Here is a 23,777-nt window from a genome sequence, read left to right as displayed (position 1 = left end):
GGTTTCTAATGCCGGCACAAACACCACTTATGGCTGTTTTTATCGTCCCAGAGAGAAGCCTGTGACCCGAAAAACGTGTGTAGCTACTCCCGAGCTAGCGACGGTAGGGTATTCATTGACAAAACATGTCAGCAGTGGCCGCGCGTCTCCGACATGGCCGTCTGGAGTTTCGGTGAGCGCTCGGTCGAGGATGCGTCACGTCGGCTGGCCTGGTGGGTCATTTTACGTTTTCACGGATAAATGAGATGTTTCGGAAAAGATGTAAGGGTTATGCGCAGTGTTTTCTCACGGGAACTCATATACCTCGGAATAGACCATATACATCAGTTAAATAGCCCCCATTGCAGCAGATGATAGACCACTTTCACGTCATTGTCGTGATTTCAATAAAACTATCCCTGCAAGAAGCCGTGGCTGACGGCTGTGAAACTCTCGCAGGATATGCCACCTGCAAACTGCAGACGGAGACGAGTAAAACGAAACTACCGCCTATTGGCGCACCGTCGAAAGTTGCACCTTCCGCGGTGGGCTTTCGCCTTGTTTGTTGATTATTCCTGCACGCCTGCATTGGTGGCGAGTGGCCTTATTGTCGTTTTAATCGTTTGCTCACGCTGCTACCACTTGCTTCTGGTCAGCGTGACGGTAACTCGCACGCTCCAGTCTGCGGCAGTGCACTTTCGCTCAGTTTGGCCCAGACGGCAGAGCCCCGTGCAGTCTCCCATGGCCTAATGGAGCGGAACGGCGGGCCTACCGTGATGCAATCCAGTCTGTCGTTCGTTTATAACATTACATGCTATCCATTAAATGTTACAGCATATACTTGCATTACGCCTGATGAAAATGTATTACCGTTGTTCAAACAGTTCGCCGGAATGTGTTGCATAGAACTTCGCTAAGAACGGCGACCTTAGAACTTCTTTCAGCTGAAACTCATAAAAACTCGGTTACCGTGCAAAAGTTTGAACAGCTTGAACGTATTACTAATAGCCCAAAGTGACCAGCTATTTCTATCACTTGCGCAAGCAGCGCTGACCTTCCCAGCGTCGGTTGGAGTCGACTGGTGCCCGGGTGGGTCAGTCGTCACCGACCACCTGTCGCACTAGCCGTGACGCGGCTCGACACTCCGCTCCCGACGCGTGCAGCCATGCCGTCAATTATGTCACAGCCGGAGCCGTTATCTCGCCATAGGCGGCTGTCGAAGGCGAGAACAGTTGGTAGGCGGGTGATACGGAGGCGTAGAGACAGACGGGTGGATTGAGAGGGTCCGCCAGCAGCGGGTACCGGCGGCAATCGGCGCAGATGGGACCAAGGTCGGCCCTGGGAGCGGAGCGTCTCTTAGAGACGGATGTGACGGGCGGTCAGCTGGATAGTTGATACTTCTTTTCCGAACGACATGCTGCATATGCGGCGGTGGTGAACTGGGCTGTGGATGCGTTAGGGGATAATGCCTTCTCTTACGTGCTCATAAACGTTTGTCTGTTGGCCCGTCCCTTCCTTACTGTGTAAATGACAATCTTTTGAACACAGTCTTTGGTCAGCCCTGCCTCATGGTTGAATAGCCGTCAGGCGGGCAACGCCCTGCGGATCAAACACGTAATTGCGGGGTCATTGGTAGCAATGCGCAGCACGGTCGCAGCTGCAGTATAAAGTCGAAGGAATAAATTGGTGCAGCGAGTTACTGGCAGCTGGATCTGCGTCTTCTGTCCGTCATATAGACGGGCTCGCTCAAATCGATGGAGGTTGAAGGAGAGCTAAGAAAGTCTGGCACTGCCCTCGCCTATTATTCTGTATGCGAGAAGGGATGTGATAACTGCTATTACAAGGTTACCGAACTTAAGTTCGGAGCGATTGAAAGCACTCGTCTTTCTCCCTTTTGTGTTCCAATGCGCAGCCTGTTGTTAACTCGGAACGTTTCACAAGCTCCTCCCGGGAAAAAATCGGGAGCAGCCGTAGGAATTCTCCCGCGTCATGGCTTATTATTGGATTCCTTTCGTCTGAAGCCGGCTAGTATTCCCTCCTTTCATCGCCGGCGACATAAAGTCCCGGAATGTGTCAGCATCCGTGGCCAGAGGTGGGTCACGGAGCGCAGTTTCCCTTCTCCTTCGTTTTCTCTTGCCTTTTTCTTCTTTCACTCGTTCTCTATAGAACATCGTTTATCTGTCTCGCCACGTCTCTCTGGAAACCTCACTTTATTACATTCGCATTTACTGTCTCGTGTGCACCGAAGCCAAATAACGCCACTTGATACTCGCCGTTGTTTCGTTATTCACACATGTTGACGACGAAATTTGCAGGTGCGCTGTGTTTAAAGAAATTTACGTTTACGGACGGTTACATTACGATATCCATAATTTTGTGTCTCCTTCATAAAACGACCGGTATTCTCTCGGGTGAAATGTTCCATGCAGTCTATTACATGCTCTAAGCTACCAGCTATTTCGGCCGTCTTCACTAGCTTGCATTCAAGCCGCACATCTACATGACCTCCGTCCATAATAATGGCCGCCATGCGAGTTCATTGTGCCATCCAAAGGGGGTCAGATTGCCGGTTACCCCACACGCAACCGAAACACAGCGAGCTTTGACCTTCAACAAAAACTGCGTACAACACACCGGTCCGCGAGCAAAAACGACCTTCGCGTGCACCGTTTCCGCCCCCCCCCCCTCCCCTCCCTCTTCTAATGTGCGGGTGTGCTGACTGCTCCGTTCCGCCCCAGATGCCAACTTTTTGCTGCGGTTCCTGCGGATGAAGAAGTTCCGGATGCCGGAGGCGCAGGCGGTGCTGATGAAGTACCTGAAGATGCGGCAGAAGGAGCCGCGCTACTTCCACCGGCTCGACATCCAGGACCCGGCCATCAACGACCTCGTCTCACGCGGGTGAGTGCGTGCCTTTGACGCTATGGGGACGGTTTGCCGGAGGGTAGCGGTGGATGGGGGTGCACGAGTCAGTGGGATCGCCCCGGGAACGCTACAGCTCTCATTCTGATGATCTTTAAAATTGCTAATTTGGAAACTGGTAACGAGTAACGTGTGCTTTGTTCGAGGGCCGCACATTGCTACGCAAAAAGCTGGTTGAAACGGGATAAGCTTCTATCGCTCTCCCACACCGTTTGCTATTCATTGTTCATCTAAACAGGTGGACGGCTTAAATGAGGGGCGACAACACTGACCAACAAACAGACAAACAATGCCCCGCCCTCCACTAACGGGACCGGCTCAGCAGCTTTTGTTTGCTGTCTCTGCCTGCTGCTGCAGTAGCGGTATACCCAGCGGTGCGTTTAGTGGGAGATGCTCCTTGTGATAACCCAGTGACACACTGCCTGTAGTCGTCTCTGGGGGGTGCGTGTCGACCCCGATCCCTCCCTTCCCGTCACCTCATCAAACCCCGATAGTAGCTCCACTCATCTAATGCGATCGCGCCCCTTTCCGAGTGTACCGTGCCGCTCGCGATGTCGCCAGAGGGCGGATCTGGAGCTCTATCCCGGATCCAGACACGATAGTGAGCAGCGTAAGCCGACCGTTCGCTCCACATACCAGATCGGAGGCGGCTGTTGACTATCCCAGAGCACCCTCGGAGCTCAACGGATGAGACGTCTGTGACGATAACGGGACGGTTGAATTGTCTGTCTCTGGTCCGGTCTTATTTGTGCCGATCTGAAGTCAACGGTCTTGATGTTTCTACGTTTCTGGCTCCTGGATTCTGACCCCCTGATAAGTGTCCAGTGTCCTTTGCCCCATGTGTCCAGTGTCCACGCACCATTCAGAAAACCCAGCTCAGACATATCCAGCTCCCCGTCCTGCCTCTCACACTCCCTCCCGCTCGGCCCCGTCTTGCATTACCTCCTGCTGACCACTCCCAACCTATCCTCTAGCACTCCCCAGTCCCACCCACCTCCCCGCCCGGCCTCTTCCACTCCCTCCCACCCAGTCTCCGTCCCGCCCACCGCTCGCCCACCGCGCCGCTCGTCCGTACTGGCCGACCCACTTGCCCGTCGTCTCCTCGGAGCGCCTGCCCGTCCGACCACGGTCGACGGTGGGCACGCTAGGCGTTTTCAGCGGCTGGTGCTGGGCGCGCCGCCGTGCTTTGGCCTGGAAGTGGCCCAGCTGTGTGCTCGATTTGGCCCGATAACGGTTGTTTATCTCGTCCACTTCCGATGGAGGCGGAGTGGCTCCGCCGGCAGCGACTGCCTTCGCTGACCTAAGGGCTAAGGCTGAGCTACGCGACTCCGCATGGTTCTGTGACGTGTAGGTAATTGGTAGGGAATTGTGTCATCACCTCATGACGATTGGGGTTTCCAGGCGTTGGGTTTCACCTTGACCGATAAATGACTCGAAATATGAGTGTAGGTTTAGTTCAGTCTCCAGGATTTGATCGAGCGTAAACCACACGTGTCACGACTGCCTTGCCGTCGCGTGTCTTCACGGAGAACGGAGTAAATCACTGGTTGATGGATTGGTCTTGGTATTTCTACCCTTCAGTGTGGTGTTTTCATTAACACTTTTCTCAGACACGCCTCAACAAACAGTAGCCACAACTACACCATTAGAGCACGAGCACCCAAGCGGCGTGGCGTTGATTTGTGGGGCCGGCTTGCCCCCGTGCCTCGGTAAACAATGGATGTCGGCTCGGGGACCGCTTGCGTCAGCCCCCCCCCTCAGCCCCCCCCCCACGCGACGGTCACGGCCGCCGCCGGTTACCCAATAGCGCTCCGGTGCTGGGAGATAACGGACCTCATGGAACGGAGGCCCCCGCGGGGGGTAACCGTTTGGCACGCGCTCCATCGGTGTCGCCCCGGCCCTGACTTCGTGACCCCTGACCCGTGACCGGGCAGTGTCTCCGAGGGCTGAGACAGAGTGACAGGCAACGCTCAGTAGCGGTGCATGGAGTGCACAGTCGGCGTGGCGTGAATCAGACCACAATTGGCTGGTCTGGTGTTTGGGGTTACAGTCTGGTGTTTGGGGTTACGGACTACGGTTATGATTCCATCGTTGGTCTTTAGTGCCGTCATCATTGAAGAGGGAGCCCGGAAGTATTGCAACAAATGCCGCACTGATGAGCAACGAGCATATTGTGATTCCGTTTCGCAGCTCGGGATGTGAAAAAGGGAGCGCGTATCACAGTTGTGGGTTTCGGTAGCCAAACGGTCACCCTATCACCAGCACTCAGCAGGTAAGCGGCAGCCAACATAACCCTGCTTTATCCTTCCATGTATCGAGGCGTACATAGAGAGTGGTATCGTCCAAAGAAGCTCTTGCCTCTCGCCGAACTGCTATCAGTTTAGCGGCACACACAGCACTCCGGCTTGCCAACATGCTGGCGGTGCACTGGCCGTCACTGACCTCTCTGACCGTCACCGTTGCTGACCTATCTCCTCCCTCCTCAGGTACATGTTCGTTCTGCCGGAGCGGGACAGTGCCGGCCGGCGGGTGGTGGTCTCCCGCGGCTCCCGGGTCGACCCGGCGCGACACACGCCCGAGCAGGTCATCAGGACCAACCTGATGACGTTCGAGACGCTGCTAGAGGACGAGGAGAACCAGATCCGCGGCTTCACCTACCTCTACGACCAGAAGGGCATCGGCTTCTCGCACGTGCTCATGTGGTCGCCCAGCCAGGTGTCGCATATGATCGCCTGCTGTGAGGTGAGTAACCGCTGGATTTGAAAGGCGACGGGTGAGAGGGAGAGGAAAGGGTGACGAACGGATGAAGGGAGGGGCGAGAGTGGGGAGACGGGTGGCAGGAGGCTAGGAACGGAGTGGAGAAACTAAGGAAATGCGAGGCATCTGACAGAGTAGGCAGGTGTGAAGACAGTTGGTTGAACCTTTTGTAAGTTAGGCAGATGCAAAGACTGTTGGTTGAACCTTTTGCAAGAACAGCTCAGAGCCCTGTGTGGTTGCATATTTATGATATATATATTATGTTGTCCCATAAACCCCTGGCTCCATTCAACGCACTTACTGAGCCTCTCATTCGTCCACAGAGTGCCATGCCGATGCGCCACCAGCAGATCAACTTTGTCAACGTACACACACTGATCCACACGGTGCTCGAGTTCGTCAAGGGCCTGATCGCCGAGAAGCTGCGCTCGCGTTTCATCATCTACAGCAATGTGGACAAGCTGCAGCGCTCGCTGCCCGTCAAGATCCTGCCCAAGGAGTACGGCGGCGAGACGCCCATGGAGGAGATGATCGGTGTGTATAAGGGGAGGGGGGAGGATGCTGCGGTGGGAGGGGGTAGAAATCGACCATTGATGTTCGGGGTGGAGTGTCTTGGTGTTGTGCGTAGTATATATTTTCGGTTCGATTGGATGTGGTTGACAGTCACAATGTTTTCTGTGTGCAGATATTTGAGAAGGAACGTTTTGAAACGGATTTTTACGGGACAATTTGTGCACGATAAGTCTATCTTCGCAATTTTTAAACGTCACCTGATACGATATCACATCCATGTGTCAACCAGTTTCCGTCGTACCGCGTCCGCACCTCGGGTCAGCGATCACGCCACTTCGCCTCCTCCCATCCCTCTACATCCGCATGACCACCCTCTCAGTCTGTCTCCAGTGCACCCATGTAACCTCCCTCCCGTCTGTCTCCCCACAGCCGCCTGGAAGAAGGAGCTGGAGACGAGTCGGGAGCGGCTGCTGGCGCTAGACCAGATGCGGGTCCGTTCGGAGGACGAGGAGCCCTGCGTGTCGACCGCCGCCGGCCTGCACTGCTCGCTGGCCGAGCTCGACATAGACTAGCTGCCCGGCTGGGGGACGGCCGAGTCGGGGCGGGGCGGCAGCGGCAGCACTGCGGGCTGGCCTCCGCGCCGGGAGGCTGGAGTGGCTATGAGACTGCCGCGCCAGTCGAGAGGACAGATTAGCCAGGCGCTGGACCGTCGGACGAGCTGGCCCTCCACGGGAGGCGCTGGGGGCCACCCGGAGGGAGCGGTTCGTCCGAGTCTGTCCCTATGGGACAGCGGCCGGCGAGGCGCCGGGGCTGGTGCCGGGATCCGTGTTGAAGCCGCCGGGCGGTCTCACCAGCCGAGCCGACGACAAACGACCTCACCCGGCTGTGGTGGAACGATCTCCAAACAGCGTCCGGCGACAAACAAAACGTGTGTCAGTGTCAGTGTCGGGGTTTCAGTGTCAGTACCGGGAGTGTCAGTGTCGGGGTGTCAGTACCAGAGCCAGTGTGTGTCAGATGTCGTCAGGTGAAACTGTGTCGTCATCGGTGTCAAATACGCCGGGAACGGGAAGGCTGTCGTGCTCAACGCCCTGCCGTTCGATCTGCCTCACACGACAGGCGGGATGCCCAGTTCAGTGCGACAGATGTCTCATTACATCACTGCTCTGTCACCGTTCGACCGCCTGTCGCCACTTGCCCCACGAGCAGTGAAGGGTTGCCAGGTGGACTCTGATCGGTTCTACCCGATACGACCTGGGCCCTGAGTGTGTGTGGACACCGAGAACGTATTACCGCCTCTGCCGCGCTCCGTTAGGGGCGCGCTGGACACTGTATTGACCCTACAGTCCCATATCTATTGGGACAGGGTGTGCGTTGGGCATGAACTCGAGCGCAACAATGCGACGTTTGTCTAAATAACCGCACAGTGAGGGTGATAAAGCAATGTGACATTAACTAACACTAACCAGACGCGAGGACAACTATTTATGGCTCATAGTTCAGAGTGGGACCGACCTCTCCCACCGCGCGCCAAGGTAAAATAGCTTTACCGTGCAGTGTGTCGCGAACCGCTTGCCATGCCACGGCGGATGTAACTGCTGTGATCGCCATTAGACCGTGGACGGAATGGATCAGTATTCAGTATCACAGTTTGTGCTCGGAGAGTGTGACGGGTAACTGTTAGCGTGGGGGAACAGTGCGTAGTCCAGTGTTTTTGGGGTGTAGTACAATGTACAAGTGTAGCTCAAATATAAATGTACCGATATCAGATATGTTGTGAAGGATAAGCTGTTACGTATCGGCGATTCTCCTTTGGATTCACACATCAAGAAGTTCGAATCACGCACTAAAAGCGCCACAACCTCCCGGCCATCCATCCTCGACACAAACATTTCACAAGTTTGATAGTATATGTATAACAATCCGTAGCTTGGCTCCCATAAGAGTTGCAGAGTATTGACTAGAATCGCTGTCACGTAAGGCACGCTCTGGCCCCTGGACTCGCCGCGGGGGCCGCTCTCCCTCGGCTCCGCGCTCACAACCCGGCTACATTGCCTAAACGGGCGCACAGACGGCACACAGCTCGGTAAAAACACGCACACGGGTCTACCCGCCCGCGTGCCGGCCGGACGCGGACAGACAGCCTGCAGGGTGGAGGGGTGATAGTTCCGCGGCACCGGACGGCAGCGGTCACCGCCCTGACCTCGGCGTATCAGCATCACATCGGTCATGGAGGACACGGGACGAGCTCTGGAAGGATGATAGGCTGCAGCAACTTAGTGCGACATAAAGGGACAACAAAAACAAACTGCCGGGTCAGTGGGTAAAGCAGACAAATCAGTGGATCATCATGGTAGGGCATTAACGCGGGGAACGCTCGACTTAAAGCTAGATCGCTACTCTGTAAAGCAACAATACACCAACAAAAGCGCACAGCTCCACTACAATGTTTGGCAGGTTGCACTGGAAGCGAGCTAACAGAACAGCCGCAACCGGCGAGCCACGGGCTCACACGCTAACAAAATCTCACTCGACGCCGGCGGCTGCCGTGTTAGTCACATAGTGTGCGCTGTAGCGCCGGCGAACGACCAACACTGGTGGCCTCTGCTGATCGCAGCGCCGCCTATTTCGCCGGCTGCAGCTCCGCCTCACAGGCGCCGCATTTCCTGGCCCTCCTGCTGTTCAGCAGCGTGCACTTGGGACAGGCCAGATCATCGGGTGGATCGACCGGCGGGGCGGCGACGGGTGCGACCGGTGCCGGCCGGCTGCCCGTCTGCCGCGTCTTACCGCACATGGAGCACACCCGCACTGACACGGGGTTCAGGTAGGTGCACGCGTGACACGACCACTGCTCGTCGGCCGGCGCCGCCGCGGTCGGCTCCGGCCGGGTCGGCCACGCGCCCAGCTCCGGTCGGCGCGGCTCGGAGGGCGAGGCGCGCGGTCGGGCCGCCGGCTCCGGGCTGGGCTCCGGCCGCGGCGAGGGGCGCTGGCTGGACGGACGCCGCGAGTTGCCGCTGTCACCGGCTCCGTTACCTCGACCGCCTCCCGCCGAGCGCGGCGCGGTGCCCTGCTCCCCTGCTGCCGGCCGTGGCGTCTTGCTGTGATCGCTGACTAATGACGATGAGCGCGGCATCAGATTGTCGTTCGCCGGAGAACCTCTGGAGTTCGGGTGCACATCCCTGGGCAGCGAGTGAGACGCCTGGACGTGCGGGGTCTGCTGGGGCGTCTGCCGGGCCGTCTGGTGTGTCTTCTGAGACACCTGCTGAGCTGCCACCTGGTGGTAGTCTGCCGGCAGCGAGGGCCGCGGAGCCGGGTTGTGCTCCACGCCACCGTATTCGCTCGGAAGCGAGCCGCGCGGCGCTGGGTCGTGCTCCGCCAGCGCGGCCGCCCGCACGCTGTCACTGTACTCGTAGGTAGGGGGTCTCTGCGGAGCGGCGGACACCTCGGTGGGCGGAGGAGGCCGCGGTGGAGCGCTATCCATTGTTGAACCGGCGCGGTCCGAGCCAGCTGGCACCTGATGCTGGCGGTGTTGCTGTGACTGCTGCTGCTGCTTGTACTGCTGTTGCGGCTGTTGATTGTACTGCTGCTGCTGTTGACTATGATGCTGGTGATGTTGCTGCTGCTGATATTGCTGGTGTTGCTGTGGGTGCTGCGGCTGCTGCTGATAATGTTGCTGCTGCGGCTGCTGTTGATATTGCTGTTGCTGCTGGTGGTGGTAATGCTGCTGCTGCGGTTCATTGTGATGCTGTTGATGTTGCTGCTGTTGGTGATAGTGCTGCTGCTGTCGAGTCACCGCTGAAGACTCCGGTCCCATGCCGTTCCGAGTCTCCGTCGCCGGTGGCCGGGCCGAGCCATTTGACAGTGGAGCTTGCTTCGGCTGCTGATCGTACGTCTGCCGCTCCTGTCCGGCGGCCACGTAACCCCTGCCGCCCCGGGGAGGCGCCCGCGGCTCGGAGCGTGGCGTCGGCAGGGTGGCCGACCGCTGGAAGGACGCACCTCTCTGACCATCCGCCTCATCCAGCTCCGGTACGTTATCGTACCGCCCGGAGACAGGTCTCCGCCGGTCCAGGCTGTTCAACACGTACCCCCAGGAGTCGTCCAGCGAGTCATACGACGGCGGCTGACGGACCTGAGGGCTCGTTCCCGCTGTCGCAGTCGTCGCAGCGTCGCCCACCAGGTCCCAGCTGGCCAGCTGGTGTTCGTCCAGAGTCGCCGGCAGCAGAGCGGCGGGGGCCGGCGACCGCTGCTCCGACCGCTCCGCCGGCTGGTGGCGAATTGTCTTGGGGATCCAGCCCTGGTTGTCCCGCGGCTCACGCTCGCCCACATCCACCAGCCGAGCGGTGGGCACGGGCGGGAGCGCGGTGGGTGCCGCCGCCGGCGCCGGGTGCCAGGGGTACACCGGGGGTGCTGCGCCTCCCCCACCCCCTCCGCCGCCCGATACCTCCGTCGGCGGAGCGAAGTAGCGCTGGAAGTTGCGCTGCCGGAGGGTGACGTTCAGGTGGTGGACGGCCGCCTCGACACCGCCCACGTACGAGGAGCGATAGCAGAGGACTCCCAGCGGGGTGTACGCGCCGGCCGGTAGAGACTCCAGGATGCGCTCGATGATCTGCAAAAGGACAAAGGGGCGGTCTCAGACGCGAAAATAGTGTGGACAGAATTCTAAATGTAGCGGGCAGTGTTATGCAGAGAAGAGAGCGATGCGAGAAACCTATCAGTAGCAGCTTGACAGCCACGCATATTCTGATAGGGCCATAGATAAGCTCGTCAGTCAAGAGTCTGTTCCGATAAGTCGTCACAACAAACACTTCAACTCAACGTTGTTATCAGCTTAAATGTTGTTGGTCGGCAAAAACTCGGTAAACAATGAATCACCAAAGCACGTTAGTGTCGACAGTTACCCCTGATTCATTGTTTTTGTCACAGCTGCGTAACTCTACTAGGACATACCAATAAGCGATTAATCGTGAAAGACCCGGTTAGGCGGAGATCACTTTTTATTAAACATTTTTATTCGCTCACTCACTCCGCATGGGTACGGAGTTCACTTTAGGGTGCTTGCTCGCTCATCCGTGCCCATTCACGGCTGCATAATTTCTCGGCGCGTTTACACCACAAACAAAGAGCTCAGCAGTGAGTCAGCGGTGACGCCTGACAGGCGCCGGCCGGCCGGTGTTAGCGCTACTAATCCCCGGGCACTTCCTGATACGCTCCGAGCGGGCACTGAGGCCACGCTCTGTGCCGATAGTGCGCCGCGCTGAACAGATTCCGGCCTATGACGCCGACTGCGAGCGCCAGATACGGCGACGCGTCAACAAACGTCAAATGAACAGGGCAGTGTGAGAATTACCAGAGCATGTGGGCTCTGGAGAAATGTCCTGGTCCATGTCGATCACCCTGATTGCGCAACATTTTCGCTAGCGTATTGCGCTTCATTCAGGTCTGCGCGCTAGACCACAATACGCGCGATAAATGAAATTTGATTCCAAACCGACCTTGGTAAAGCTCTAATCCCTCCCCATTTTTCCTTTCGATTTTACCACCGATACGTATCGCCAATGGCCGCCATCTTCCCGACGGTTCCACATTCACCAGAAAACCTTCAATTTGACCCTGAGGCCTGAACACCCTTTAATTTAACCCCATCGATCTCCAAATCAGACAATCTGTTCAATCAGCTACAGGCTACCCTGATATTCCTCTAACAACCAACTCTCCTGCACTAACTAACAGCAACTGGTATTTGTCACCAACCCCATTGATTATCTACCAACGTAAGATCGTCTTTCCTTGCTGACCCTCTACTCCTCACTGACACCTTTCTTTCTTAGCCCCTTCCTACCCACCCTGCACCAAAACCAGCTGATTCGTCTCCCAGCACTCACCCTGCACTCCACACTGGCCATGAGTGTGTCGATGGCCGCCTTGGTGACCTGGTCCACGTCCACGGGCTCGCGCAGCGTGGCCGTCTGACTGGTGACGTCCACACGGAACCCCATCTCCTCCAGCAGCCGGTGCGCCTCCAGCAGGCGGGACTGCACCGTGTGCACGTAGTAGCCAGAGTACATCTGGAAACATAGGACAGAGTACAGATGGCACTTGTCCGTCAGGACGTCGTGTCCTCAGGTACAAAATTGATGATAGATGATTGTAGAAGTGCGTTGTGCTAAAACATGCCAAGTGTCAACTGCCATGGTCACTCTGGAGAACAGCGCAATTCAAGTCTTCAAGAAAAGACCTTGACACAAGCAAACCATTACCAGGCGCCTACTATCGTTTCATAACTACAAGTTCAACATTCCTAGAAAATTTCAGGGGTGCAGATCCCAAGCAAAGGACCTCATCCGTTCCCGAACCGAGCTCACATTGATTTTGGTGAACTCTGCTCGCCAGGGCTGCGCCAGGATGCGGATAGCGTACTCGTGCAGCGCCTCGAAGGCCTGCGCGGCCGTCAGCGGTCGGCAGTTCGCCTGCTCCAGCGAGGCGCGCAGCACGGTCGACGTACACGTCAGGTAGAACTTGCTGTCGTGGGCCACCCGCGACAGGAACTGCGACATCAGGTCTGTGGCAAAGTGGGCGCGAGGCGCCGAGGCGGTCAGCGGGGGAAGCTGGCAGTGGCAGTGTCACAGAGTTGGGTACAAGGTACTCTTTGGTTTGTGTGCATTGCCATAATATATGATGCAAGTTTCCTGCATACAAAGCTGGATGCAAATTATTGGTATTATGTTATCAAGTTTGAGTAATAGTATTTTATGACCTCACCTAAAGCTCCTTTATAAAAAATAACAATCTCAGGCGTGTCAGGTTACACATGCTTTGTAACATTAATGAGAAAGGGGCTTTAGATATCCCAGCTTACCAACTAGGAGCTCCTTCTGCTGCAGCTTGTTAGGTGAGTCATCAGCATTGATGTAGCCCATAAGCGTGTTCCATATTTCACTCCACAGTCCTTTGGTGTCATCCTTGTAACCACCCTGGATGACAACCTGTTCCTGAAAACTTGCTGGGAGTCTGGCTGCCATCATCATGTCCCTATCTCAGTATCTTGGCTATATTATTTATCAACTTTCTTCAGGATGCATTGTATATTCAATATCATAGTATGACTGCATCCAGCTGCCCATGCAACTGCAAAAAAGAAGACTATCAAATATCAGAACATGGAAGAAAATAGGTCAAATACTTCAGCAAAATACATTAGGTGCATTAACAAAACTGGACATCATATTCACTGAAATAGTGAAAATACATCCTGTTTTTTTTTTAGGGGGGAGGGGGAAGCAGCACCTTCTGCATAACCCTTTTACTGGGTGGCAATGCACATAAAAAAATTGATGATCAAAGATAAATCACTATCATTGAATTACCTAACTCTGGAAATGAAGATTTTCATTTGAAACAGTAGTTTTTCAAATAAGTCAGTGTACTTGAAGAATTTGATTATTGCAGCTCAGTAAACATGAGAAAACTACAGCTATATTTCAAGTGAAGATTGATAAATTATGATCTACCTGGTATGGTCAATGGTGCCTACCTAAACTAGGTAGATGTGATCTGGATAATAATCTAAATATTTAAGTTGTCTTTTTAAATGTTGGTGAAACAGTGATAAAAATATCTGAGCTAGTTACACCATAGGAAACAATGACAGATCCAAGGGTAAACAGCTGCAGAATTGCAAGATCCCCTATTTGCACCACCCAAAATTTTAATTGGTGATCAATGCAAATCCAGTGCATCTAACATTGAGCAAAATGAAGTATGAAATAGCCAAGGTGGAACAATTTGCACATAACTGGAGAACACGCAAATCTTCAATTTCTTAGGAATCATGGGAAGGAACTAAGACATCCAATACTAATTCCATCCTAATTAATAGCTAAAGTGATATCAAATATGTCAAATCTGATTTCTTGCTGTCTGTCAAATACAATTTGTTCATAACACTGACCATTTGAATTTTGAATACCTTGGGGAAGAACCTAGTTCCAAGTCCCTCCAGCACTCAATGGACAACGCATGCTGACAAGGATGGTCTGCTGATGGTGTTCAAAAGTCATAACAAATTGAAATCAGAGGTGAGTTTTGTCAAGTTCAGTGAATGACACTTGACAGGTATGCTACACTTAAACAAAAATCTTCCCACACTCCAAATGGCCTAAAAGGTAATAGAAAAAGGGACCTGCACTGCGCAACATGCTCTGTTCAGTGAGACTGCGGATTAAGACTATTTCAATCTACATTTGCAAAACGATTGGGCTTTATTTGTAAAAACTGTTCCAACTTCAGGTTACCTGAATCCTGGATGAGCATTTTCATGCTCTACGCAGCAATTAATTTCAGAAAATTGAGCACCTGTTGCATGACAAATTATCATATGACTGACAAGCCCATTCCAATTTATGACTTGGCTTGGGCAGAAACCAAATCCATGAACATCTGTGTGATAAAAATAATAAATGCAAATGAAGTAAAGTAGAATGAATGCATTATGAAAATACACCGATGAAATAACGAAAAGTAAATGATTCGGGCCCCCACGCACACCCCCTCTTCCATACACTTTTCTTCGCAAACAAACGATTTGTTACCTATGCAAAAATTATGTGTTCGATTGCAGCATTTCCTGTTTTTCTTCTGTCACTGCCGCAAACAGGATCACTGGAATCTTGTCAAATTCTGGACAAATTCGCTGTACAAATGTGCATGATATGCTACTTATTTTGAATTTCGATTAGTAAAGCTCCAGGTTGTTTGATAACATCCATCACCCCTTATCATCATAGCAAATTTTAAAATCGGAGCCTGTCATCAACAAAATCTAATCGCAGTCAACCGAACAGTCACAAGTGGTTTGCGCTATTTTTGCCGCAGCAATCGGCCTTGATCGCAGTCGTAAGAGCACTATTTCACTGCCAACCGTGCAACAACCATAAAATGCAACTACTACGGGACTCCACACGCAGTAAGCATATAAGCCAGCTCTCTGCTTCCGTTGTTGACCGCTTGGAACAGCATTATAGTTCCGGCATGGAGGAGAGAATACCCGGTTAGCACCTTGGTCTACCAGATATGGTGCTTAACCTTCCAGGCGGTGGGGCCGGGGCATTTTTTTGCCCCCCCTTTAGTTTTTTTCGATATATCTCGAGAACCGCTGCGCCGATCGTCACCAAACTTTCAGTACCCTCCCGGGAGCAGCTAGCGCACATGGTGACCAAAAATTTTCCCAAAGGCTATGATAGGTTGGCCGCTAATGACGTCAGAGTGACGTCATTTTTGCCATTTTCGACCCAAAAAAAAAGTTTCGCGGGAAGAGCTGTCAGGCCTACAGCTTTAGAAATACAGAAAAATGTTTCAGACATAAAAGGTGTGGAATCAAAAGGGCTACAAAACTGCTATTTCGGTTTTTCGAATTTTTTGGATTTTGAGTTTTGACCCCCAAAAATAAAAAAATAGATTTTTTGAATATAATAGCCAAAAAATCCAAAAAGTTTTTTGAATTTCGAAAAAACCGGAATATATGTGATAGCCCCTACCGCCTTCTATCTACATACCAAATTTAAGATCGATACCTCTTTTTTTGGCCAAGTTATAGCGAAAAAACTGTTCAAAATTGATGACGTCAATTTTCAAACTCAATTTTTAGCAATTCTAGACCTCGTAGCGCAAAACAAAGACCACCATTAGACTCCCCGTGACGAGCTGCATCGAATCAATACCCATTTTATGCAAAAATATCAACTTTGAAATTTGACCTTTTTTGACCTGACCTTGACCTGACCTCCACCAGAAAGTGACCTAAACCGTACCTGATGGTCTTATAACCAACACCATTGAGTTGGAAATGAAAAACTGGCCATAAAACATGCATCGCATAACCTTAGTAAAGTTGGGCTCATGTGGTGACCCTTGGTGACCTTTGGTGACCTGACCTGGTATGACCAGTGACCTCTAATAGCAACATATGTACTAGACAACTGACGCCTTATCGCTGATTTTCGACAAAATGCGTTTTACTCGGTGTTATAGCGCTTTCCCAAGAAGCCCCGTGAACGGTGAAACATTTTATCTTTGACCTGACCTGTGACGTCATCGGTGACCCGGAGGTCAATGAAATTTGGTTTCCCTCCACAAATTTGACAGGGCTATCGAACGCCGTTTGAATTTTCCGGATCCGTCCAGTAGTTTCGGAGATACGGGGGGGGGGCAAAAAAGTGCCCCCCCCCCCCCACCGCGCGGAAGGTGGCTGGTAGGCCCACCGCCTGCCGGGTTAACCAATCAACCAGCTTCCGGTGACCCGAGATGACCAGTTCAACGTAAATCGTAATCTCATTTCGCGACCATTCTATACCTAAGTTCTGCAATTACCGGCCTGATCGCAGCGGCAGTGAAAGTCATTCGATTTGCCAGGCTACATTTCGATAGCAGCTCGTAAATTGGCTTGATGTGACCTCAGGACTCAGAGGCCAAGTAAGGTCAAATTCAGGTTTTCCTCTACATATTGCCGTCGCACTACCTCACAAGTCAACTCAGCAGCTGCTGGGAGGATTGCAATCAATGTGGCTGCTGCCTGCGGGCACCAATCAACCGGCTTTACCTATATGGTTTCATCTAGAGGGTGACCTTGCTTGACCTGGGTGAGGTTGAGAGGTGATCGACATTCGACCTCTAGACGACGTGTATTGCAGCTACCCTGAACTACATATACCAGATAACGCTGCATTACCTGACCGAATGCCGAATGCGATCAACGACATTTGATCCTCATCCTCCCCATACTAGTTTGCCAGAGCAGAGTCGCTCAGAGGCAGGTGAACTCTTACTCGTGCATCAGCATCGCCTAGGATTCGTTGACCTTCAAGGGTCGGAAGGACGATTTTGCCGGCACTGTGCCTATTCACCGCTCTAGTCCCTACAAATGTCTATGGGCGATTACGAGCAGAGATGTTCTAATAATAGATGACTGATTTAATATGATAATAGATGACCGAATAATGATCCTTGTAGTTTTCCCGAAACGCCCCTTAGCCAATTCATAGAAAATGACAGAAACGCTCCAACGCAACGCAGTTCATACATCGCTTGGCATAAAAGCAAATGCACGCGAGAATTTCGTATGTATTTGATGAGTCACTGCAGGTGAAGAGGAGAGCATTACTATGAGTACCGTCGTTCTCCTTCCTTTCAAATATAAACACTCACTGAAGATTTCTTCACCACTAGCAGTGCCTAATGCAAAGAACGTGCTAAACACACTTGGTCCCTGGCCCTCCATTTGATCTTGTGTTGCACAGCTGCCTGACATGTCTACCAGTTTGAGGAGTGAAGCCCGGTTGAGATTCACAAAGTATGTACGTGTCCACTGGCCAGTGAACCATAGCGAGCCACTGCAGGTCGAATGCTAAAACTGCGGGCGCACCTCCGCCATAACACTGGCCAGAAAAGAAATGCAAAACCACGAGACCACAAGGCGCGGAGGCGATCGCACCGGTCTTTTATCTCCTCCGCCGATCAGCCTTCGGAAGAACGACGCCGGCCTCTCAGAACTCCAAGAGCCGATATCTCTCAGAGGCGAGGGATATGCATAATTCATCTGCGCGGCGCCGGGTGCCGACGGACGGACGGTAATCCCTTGACGACCTTGGAGCCCGGTGCCAGAAGCCGGCGGTGCCAGTGGCTCACTGGCGGCGCGGGTCGGCGATGTAGGCGGTGAACAGCGGCTGGGTCAGCTCTTCGTGCACCAGAGAGCAGATGAAGGGCCGGTCGAAGCGCATCATCACCTCCACGGGCATGGCGCTCAGCGGGATGAAGGAGACGCCGGCGGCTCCGGCGGCCGAGGTGCCGTGCTCGTCCGCCTGGATGACGGCCTTGTGCACCAGCTGGTCCACCTTGAGCGTGTCCTGCGGGCCGAGACCGCCCTGGAACATCTCCCGAAGACCCATCAGCTCCATGAACTGCACGTACGAGTCCAGCTTCGAGACGAGATCAAACTTTGGCATCCGCACCTGCGTGTAGCGCACCGGAGCCTTGGCGAGCTCCAGGTAGTGCCGCCGATAGAGCAGCGGCCGAATGTCGCCGCCGTCCTTGGCTTTGAAGCAGTAGAGGCGGATGGCTGGGTCCTCGTACGGCATGGAGACTCCCTGGACGCCATCGTCTGCGTCCAGGAAGGGCATGCGGTCCTCGTTGATCAGGGTTGGCACAGTGATGGTGTTACGCCGGCCGTCGGCCGCGAACTTGTCATCTACCGCCGTCAGACGGGTCACCCACTTGTCCTGGAACACCAGCGTTGACGCGAACACCAGCTTCGTGCTTACAGGTAGAGAGGCGAATAGGTCCCGAATCTTGCCGGCGGTGGCGCGCTCCACGTCTGCGTTGATCCTGTCTTTCGTGCGCGGGTCCCTGAAGTTGACCGGCTCGGCTCGGTTGCGCAGCAGCGCCGCGATGGAGGCGCACTGGTCGCGCTTGGTGCGCACCGGACACTGGTCGAAGGCGCCCGTCTGGTAGTAGCCCGTCAGGGTGCCGTTGAGCGTCGGCAGCAGGTCGGCCGCGTCGAGCAGCGCCTCACTCAGCGCCTTGGGGTCCCTCGAACCCAGCGCATCGCGGATCTCCCGCTGGATGAGATCGTTGCCGATCTGGTAGGCGGCGCTGACCACCTGGAACAGACAATAGGTGCAGACCACCTCGTTGTCGCCTCTGCTGAAGGCCTCCAGGATGACGCGGTCGTTGAGCCGGTGCAGCGCCGGGTTATCGGCAATGATCTGCCTCTGGCGGTTGCCGGCCGCCAGCAGCGGCAGCAGCAGCAGCAGCACGGTGCTCGCCGGACGGGACATGGCGGTCGACTGTGGCGGGCGCCGGCCTCGCGCGCACCGGCCCGCCGAGCGCCGCCCCGGGCCACCGCTCAGCCAGCCGGGATTTCCGGCAGATGATTCGGCCACTGGCTCCCAGCCGGCTGACCCGGGCGGGGCGGCCCCGTGGAACCGAGCCGAGCCACCCCTCTCCCCCACCGAGAACAATTAGCAATGCTGCTGGTGGCCTTTACCTGGTGGGCGTGTATATTGTCCAGGCAGTGGTTTGCAGCGGTGCACTTTTCGTAGCGTTACGGTCTTTTCATGTAATTAAAGTGGTTTCCCCGAGCTTCAACCGTCTAAAATAAACTTATAAGATTGACTGGTAAACAACAGTGGTAGCCACCATCTATCATTTTATCCCGGGAGTGAGCTAAACCCAAGTTGATGGGTGTACGTTTAAACGATGGATAGGTAATGGGAAGGTATGTAATATATAGTTAAGAAAAGACGTTTCGAGGCTGGCAGTGCCCCGGGCAAGTAACTTTCTGGTTTCTTCGATAAAGGGGAAGTAGCTACCAGATGTTATATGCCATTAAATGTGTCACATGGTGTTAAGTTGTGAGCAACGTCTCAGCCCTTAGGACGGTAGTAGGTATCAAGCATGTAAATGTTTGACCATTCAAAATGTCGAATTCCGGTTTCATCAGAGTGGTACGCTGTCCGGAGTTCCCCAAATAAACGAACCGATACTGTTTGGCCATGTTTTCCCCGCTGCGTTGCGGCTCGCGTCGCCACGAGCTGGCGATTCTCCCTGGAAGGCTGGCGTGTGTCCTGACGTCAGGGAAATTCCGGCGGCAGACCGGCTGGCTGGTCGGCCGGACCGACGGTGGCGGGGCGCCGCGGCGCGCCAGTTGATCGCCATGTCTCGTGAGGGGAACAGTGCGCCGGTGCTGGGCCCGCTGCTGCTGCTGGCCGCCGCAGGCACCGCCGCCGCGCTGGGGGCCACCGCGGACGTCCCCGCGCTGCACCGACTAAACGACCGTGTCATCGCGTCGGCCTTCACCGGCGTCAACGAGGTGGTCTGCACCTACTGCCTGTTCCAGGTAGTGAGCGCCGCCTACCAGGTTGGAAATCCTGTCGTTCGCAAAGAGATTGAAGACGCGCTCGGACACGGCGACCCCAGGGCGCTGAGCGAGGCGCTGCTGGACGCGGCCGACCGGCTGCCGACGCTAAACGGCACGCTGACGGGCTACTACCAGACGGGCGCCTTCGACCAGTGTCCAATGCGCACCAAGCGCGACCAGTGCGCCTCCATCGCGGCGCTGCTCGACAAGCGAGGCGAGTCTGTCGACTTCAAAGACCCCCAGACGACGGACAGGATCAACGCGGCCGTAGAGCGCGCCACCGCCGGGAAGATCCGGGACCTGTTCGCCTTCCTGCCGTCGAGCACAAAGCTGGTGTTTGCGTCCACGCTGGTGTTCCAGGACAAGTGGCTGTCGCGGTTGACCACCGTGAAGGACCGCTTCCTGCTGACCAGGGATAGGACCACCGTCAAGGTGCCCACCCTGATCAACGAGGACCACATGCCATTCCTAGACTCGGACGACGGCGTCCAGGGAGTCTCGATGCCCTACGAGCATCCCGCTATCCGCCTCTTCTGCTTCAAGGCACGGGAAGAGAGCGCCGACATTCGGTTCCTCCTCTACCAGAGGCATTACCTCGAAATGTCCAACGCCACCAAGCGTCTCGTCCAGGTCCGTATGCCCAAGTTCGACCTCGTCTCCAAGAAGTACAGCTACATCGACTTGATGCAGCAGATGGGGATGGAGACCATGTTCCGTAACGGTCTCGGTCCCCAGGACTCGCTCAAGGTGGACCAGCTGGTGCACAAGGCCGTCATCCAGGCCGACGAGCACGGCACCTCGGCCGCGGGAGCCGCCGGCATTGCCATCGTGCCGACCAGTCTGGGGCCGCGGCCCACTCTTCTGCGGTTCGACCGGCCCTTCATTTGCTCACTGGTGCACCAGGAGCTGAACCAGCCGCTCTTCACTGCCTACATATTCGACCCGCGCAGTAACTGAGAGCGACGGCACCGTCTGCCACTGGACACTGGACAGAGCTGGCAGGGACGGTGGTGGCATCGTTACAAGGCAATGGACACGTCCTTGGGCCTTGAAATGGTCCGTGATTGTGAATGCCTTAGTCCTAGACCCTAGTATGCATTCGGGTTTTAGAATAGATTTCAAGGTGGTGATATATAATTTCATAGGCCGTTGATATCGATGCCTTCACAGATAAATATACGGCCGCCCACGTTCGTGTAATTCTAGGTTGTAGGTATCATCTTGGCGTTAGCGTTTTAAGTAACGTGGAAGAAGGTACTGTGCTGTGATCCGCATCTGTGCCATTGTTTCCAAGATGTAGAACCTGTAACTGCATAACGAACAATACAATATTATTCCATCACGATATGCTTTATTGCTGCAAAGGAGACCGGTTGTGGCCAGAACTGGAGCACTTTAAATTCCCAAACGTCGTGTTGTGAGGCACGCACACCCGTCAGTGGAAGACGGTAAGACAAAACATCGGGTCGCTACGGGGGAAGAGGGGGGAGGCAACACCTGTCAATTGTCGACGAAGAAAACCCTTATTTACACCTGTGGTAATTTTCTGGCAAATTATCAGTCATAGCTACGAAGTCAGACACGTCGTCACTTTGTATAAATGAAATAAATTCAAAGATGAACCCTACCGCCGGAACGATCCCGGTGCCATCGAGTGACAGTGCCCACCGGATCGGGATCTTTTCGTTCGGCTGAGACTTGGGGCAGGCTTTCAGATTGAAGGCATCCGTGGTTCTCACGGTAAGCACGAATCGAGCGAGGGCCGAGAAATGAAACTGAAAGTCAATCAATAAGTTTCGGATGCGCTTCTAAAACAAAATGAACGAAGCAATAAAAACCGCAAAAGGCAAATCGTTCCAACCAAACAGGACGCGTGATTGGAGGAGCGCTGAGTGCAGACATCAAGGTCGACCCACCTCTGCAAACAACGACTGGATTAGATCACGGCGGCTGCAGACTCTGGATTTACCGGCAAAGGAAGGGCCAAACGATGCCCGAAGCGCGGCAGCCCAGAAACCCCGCGCGAGCGGCGGGTTTTCTAACCGCCAGTATGTGAGCGTTATATAACCTCCGATTAGATGGGGGAGGCACCGTCCTCCCTTCTCATACTTCTCTATTTCCATGGTCTCTGGACCCACGCCTCTGTTTGCTGTAGATATTACTCACTTTTTTGGGTTTCCCACCACCCAGCGCTCATACAATAGCGATCAGAGTCCCCTACCCCTTCGGACCTGGGTCCCATATTCTACGAGGCCGAATTGCGAAGTCTGATTAGTGAATGCCATAGTCAATGGACGACGGACGTGTCCGGGAAGTCAGTCATTCTCTAGCAACCCACCGATTCCACTCACTGAAAGCTTCTGATTGATGTCAACCCTTCCGTACTACACTACTACATACACATGCATAGGCATATACATAATGGAAACACAGCCTGTTCGGTTTTGGCAGCCTGACACGATAGCCATGTATGTGCACTGCAGAAGAGGAAACTTATTGTCCGCCGGCTCCCGTCTGAGTGAAGTCGTGATCGAATCCAATCATCCGCACTGGCTGTTCACGACTGGAACCTGACCGAACCGGTTCTGAACCGGTCTCAAAATCCCCACACTTTGTGGCGTGCACCGGCGACCATTGAGAGCATAGCAAGCGTCTGGAGCTTCGAAACTGTTCCCAATGACCATCACAAGCCTTTAGGGGCCGTCAATGAAGACCAATAAATGTAAAATATAGAGCGGCGCATCCTGCAAACGAAAACGGCAAGTCATTCTACACCTACCCACGTAATTGATCGGAACAGTGACCCGACACAGACACTGGGTGGGGCCGGCTGAGGATATAGGAGGCTGGGGACCAGTTCTGATCAGGCCTGGGCCGCCATACAGCGTAGCCACCGTCACCAAACTCACTGCTGGTTGCGCAGGTCGAAAGAATAAACAGATGAGACACGCTCAAAAGCCCGACTACCGCACCACGCAGGGGGCAAATATCCCAGCGCAGTATCACAGTTCAGCGAAAACGAACCACCATTCGAGTCTCGATGACAGCACCTGACGAATCCCAGTAATAGGCCGACCTATGCCGTCACCGTTCCGCAGTGGAAAGCCCCGGCTCGCTACCGTCAAAACAGGCGGCAGTGTGCGCGGGTGACGACCCAGTGACCTTCAGCCCACCGGTGCGACGGGGTAATACCGTGTTCCACCGCTTTGTGCGCAAATACAAAGAACCGTGCACATTGTTCGCATTAGGCCGGATTTCGGAGGAGGGTGAGAATGGGAAGTTTTCCGTCGCTCGGCTGCACACCAAACCAGCTGAGTGGCGCTGACTGGCGCCTTCGCCAACAGACCGTGGGATGGAGAAGCAGGATGACTGCCGACACTCAGTCTCAAGGTCTGGCCGAATCCAGGCACTGCAGGCTCCCGTCCATTCAGCCACTGAATGCGCACATACCCGGAAGGTTAGGGAACACACGTCTGACCATAGGGAAAACTGAAGACGGGTAGAATACGGCCTTCGTCTTGCCATGGTTGAAGTAGTCCCGTAGTGACAGGCCGGGTATAGTGTCACGGCGTCCCTCGGATGCGTCAGCCGACGACGAGGCGAAGCGGTCCAAGCAGGAGAACGGCCACAACGGCGTCAACGGCCAGGCGGCGCCCCTGATATGCGTCCGCTAAAATAAAGTGCTGTGTAAACTGTAATATGC

At 54.3% G+C, this 23,777-nt stretch overlaps 4 protein-coding genes across 5 annotated transcripts in view; 2 read left to right on the top strand and 2 right to left on the bottom strand.

Annotated features, from left to right (window-relative positions):
- LOC122383228 (clavesin-2-like) overlaps window positions 1-7,933 on the top strand; it is a 30,255-nt gene extending 22,322 nt beyond the window's left edge. The window contains exons 3-6 of the mRNA XM_043369438.1: window positions 2,718-2,877; window positions 5,385-5,640; window positions 5,979-6,189; window positions 6,598-7,933. Coding sequence (XP_043225373.1) covers window positions 2,718-2,877; window positions 5,385-5,640; window positions 5,979-6,189; window positions 6,598-6,740 — 770 coding nt within the window. The 3' untranslated portion in view covers window positions 6,741-7,933. The remainder of the gene's footprint in view (window positions 1-2,717; window positions 2,878-5,384; window positions 5,641-5,978; window positions 6,190-6,597) is intronic.
- A 128-nt stretch (window positions 7,934-8,061) lies between these two features.
- LOC122383227 (chromatin modification-related protein eaf-1-like) lies at window positions 8,062-14,730 on the bottom strand. 2 transcript variants are annotated; one of them, XM_043369436.1, is made up of 5 exons: window positions 14,708-14,730; window positions 13,022-13,290; window positions 12,528-12,724; window positions 12,048-12,230; window positions 8,062-10,771 (listed from the first exon to the last, which is right to left on the bottom strand). In XM_043369436.1, the coding sequence occupies exons 2-5, from the start codon at window positions 13,188-13,190 to the stop codon at window positions 8,789-8,791; spliced, it is 2,532 nt and encodes an 843-aa protein (XP_043225371.1). In that variant the 5' UTR covers window positions 13,191-13,290; window positions 14,708-14,730; the 3' UTR covers window positions 8,062-8,788. The 2 variants fall into 2 exon arrangements, with proteins under 2 accessions (XP_043225371.1, XP_043225372.1); XM_043369437.1 differs by having other exon boundaries at window positions 14,457-14,726.
- Window positions 14,731-17,840: 3,110 nt separating this feature from the next.
- On the bottom strand, window positions 17,841-18,992 carry LOC122383243 (alpha-1-antiproteinase F-like). The gene has a single exon (XM_043369472.1). It carries the CDS (start codon window positions 18,990-18,992, stop codon window positions 17,841-17,843), a length of 1,152 nt encoding a protein of 383 aa, XP_043225407.1.
- An 878-nt stretch (window positions 18,993-19,870) lies between these two features.
- On the top strand, window positions 19,871-21,031 carry LOC122383242 (alpha-1-antiproteinase F-like). The gene is made up of 2 exons (XM_043369471.1): window positions 19,871-19,877; window positions 19,932-21,031. Exons 1-2 carry the CDS (start codon window positions 19,871-19,873, stop codon window positions 21,029-21,031), a joined length of 1,107 nt encoding a protein of 368 aa, XP_043225406.1.
- The last annotated feature ends 2,746 nt before the right edge of the window (window positions 21,032-23,777 follow it).

The sequence above is a fragment of the Amphibalanus amphitrite genome, unplaced genomic scaffold, assembly GCF_019059575.1.
Source record: "Amphibalanus amphitrite isolate SeventyFive unplaced genomic scaffold, NRLGWU_Aamphi_draft 000158F_arrow, whole genome shotgun sequence".
NCBI classification, from domain to species: Eukaryota; Metazoa; Arthropoda; class Thecostraca; order Balanomorpha; family Balanidae; genus Amphibalanus; species Amphibalanus amphitrite.
This window is presented reverse-complemented; position numbering and strand designations above follow the sequence as displayed.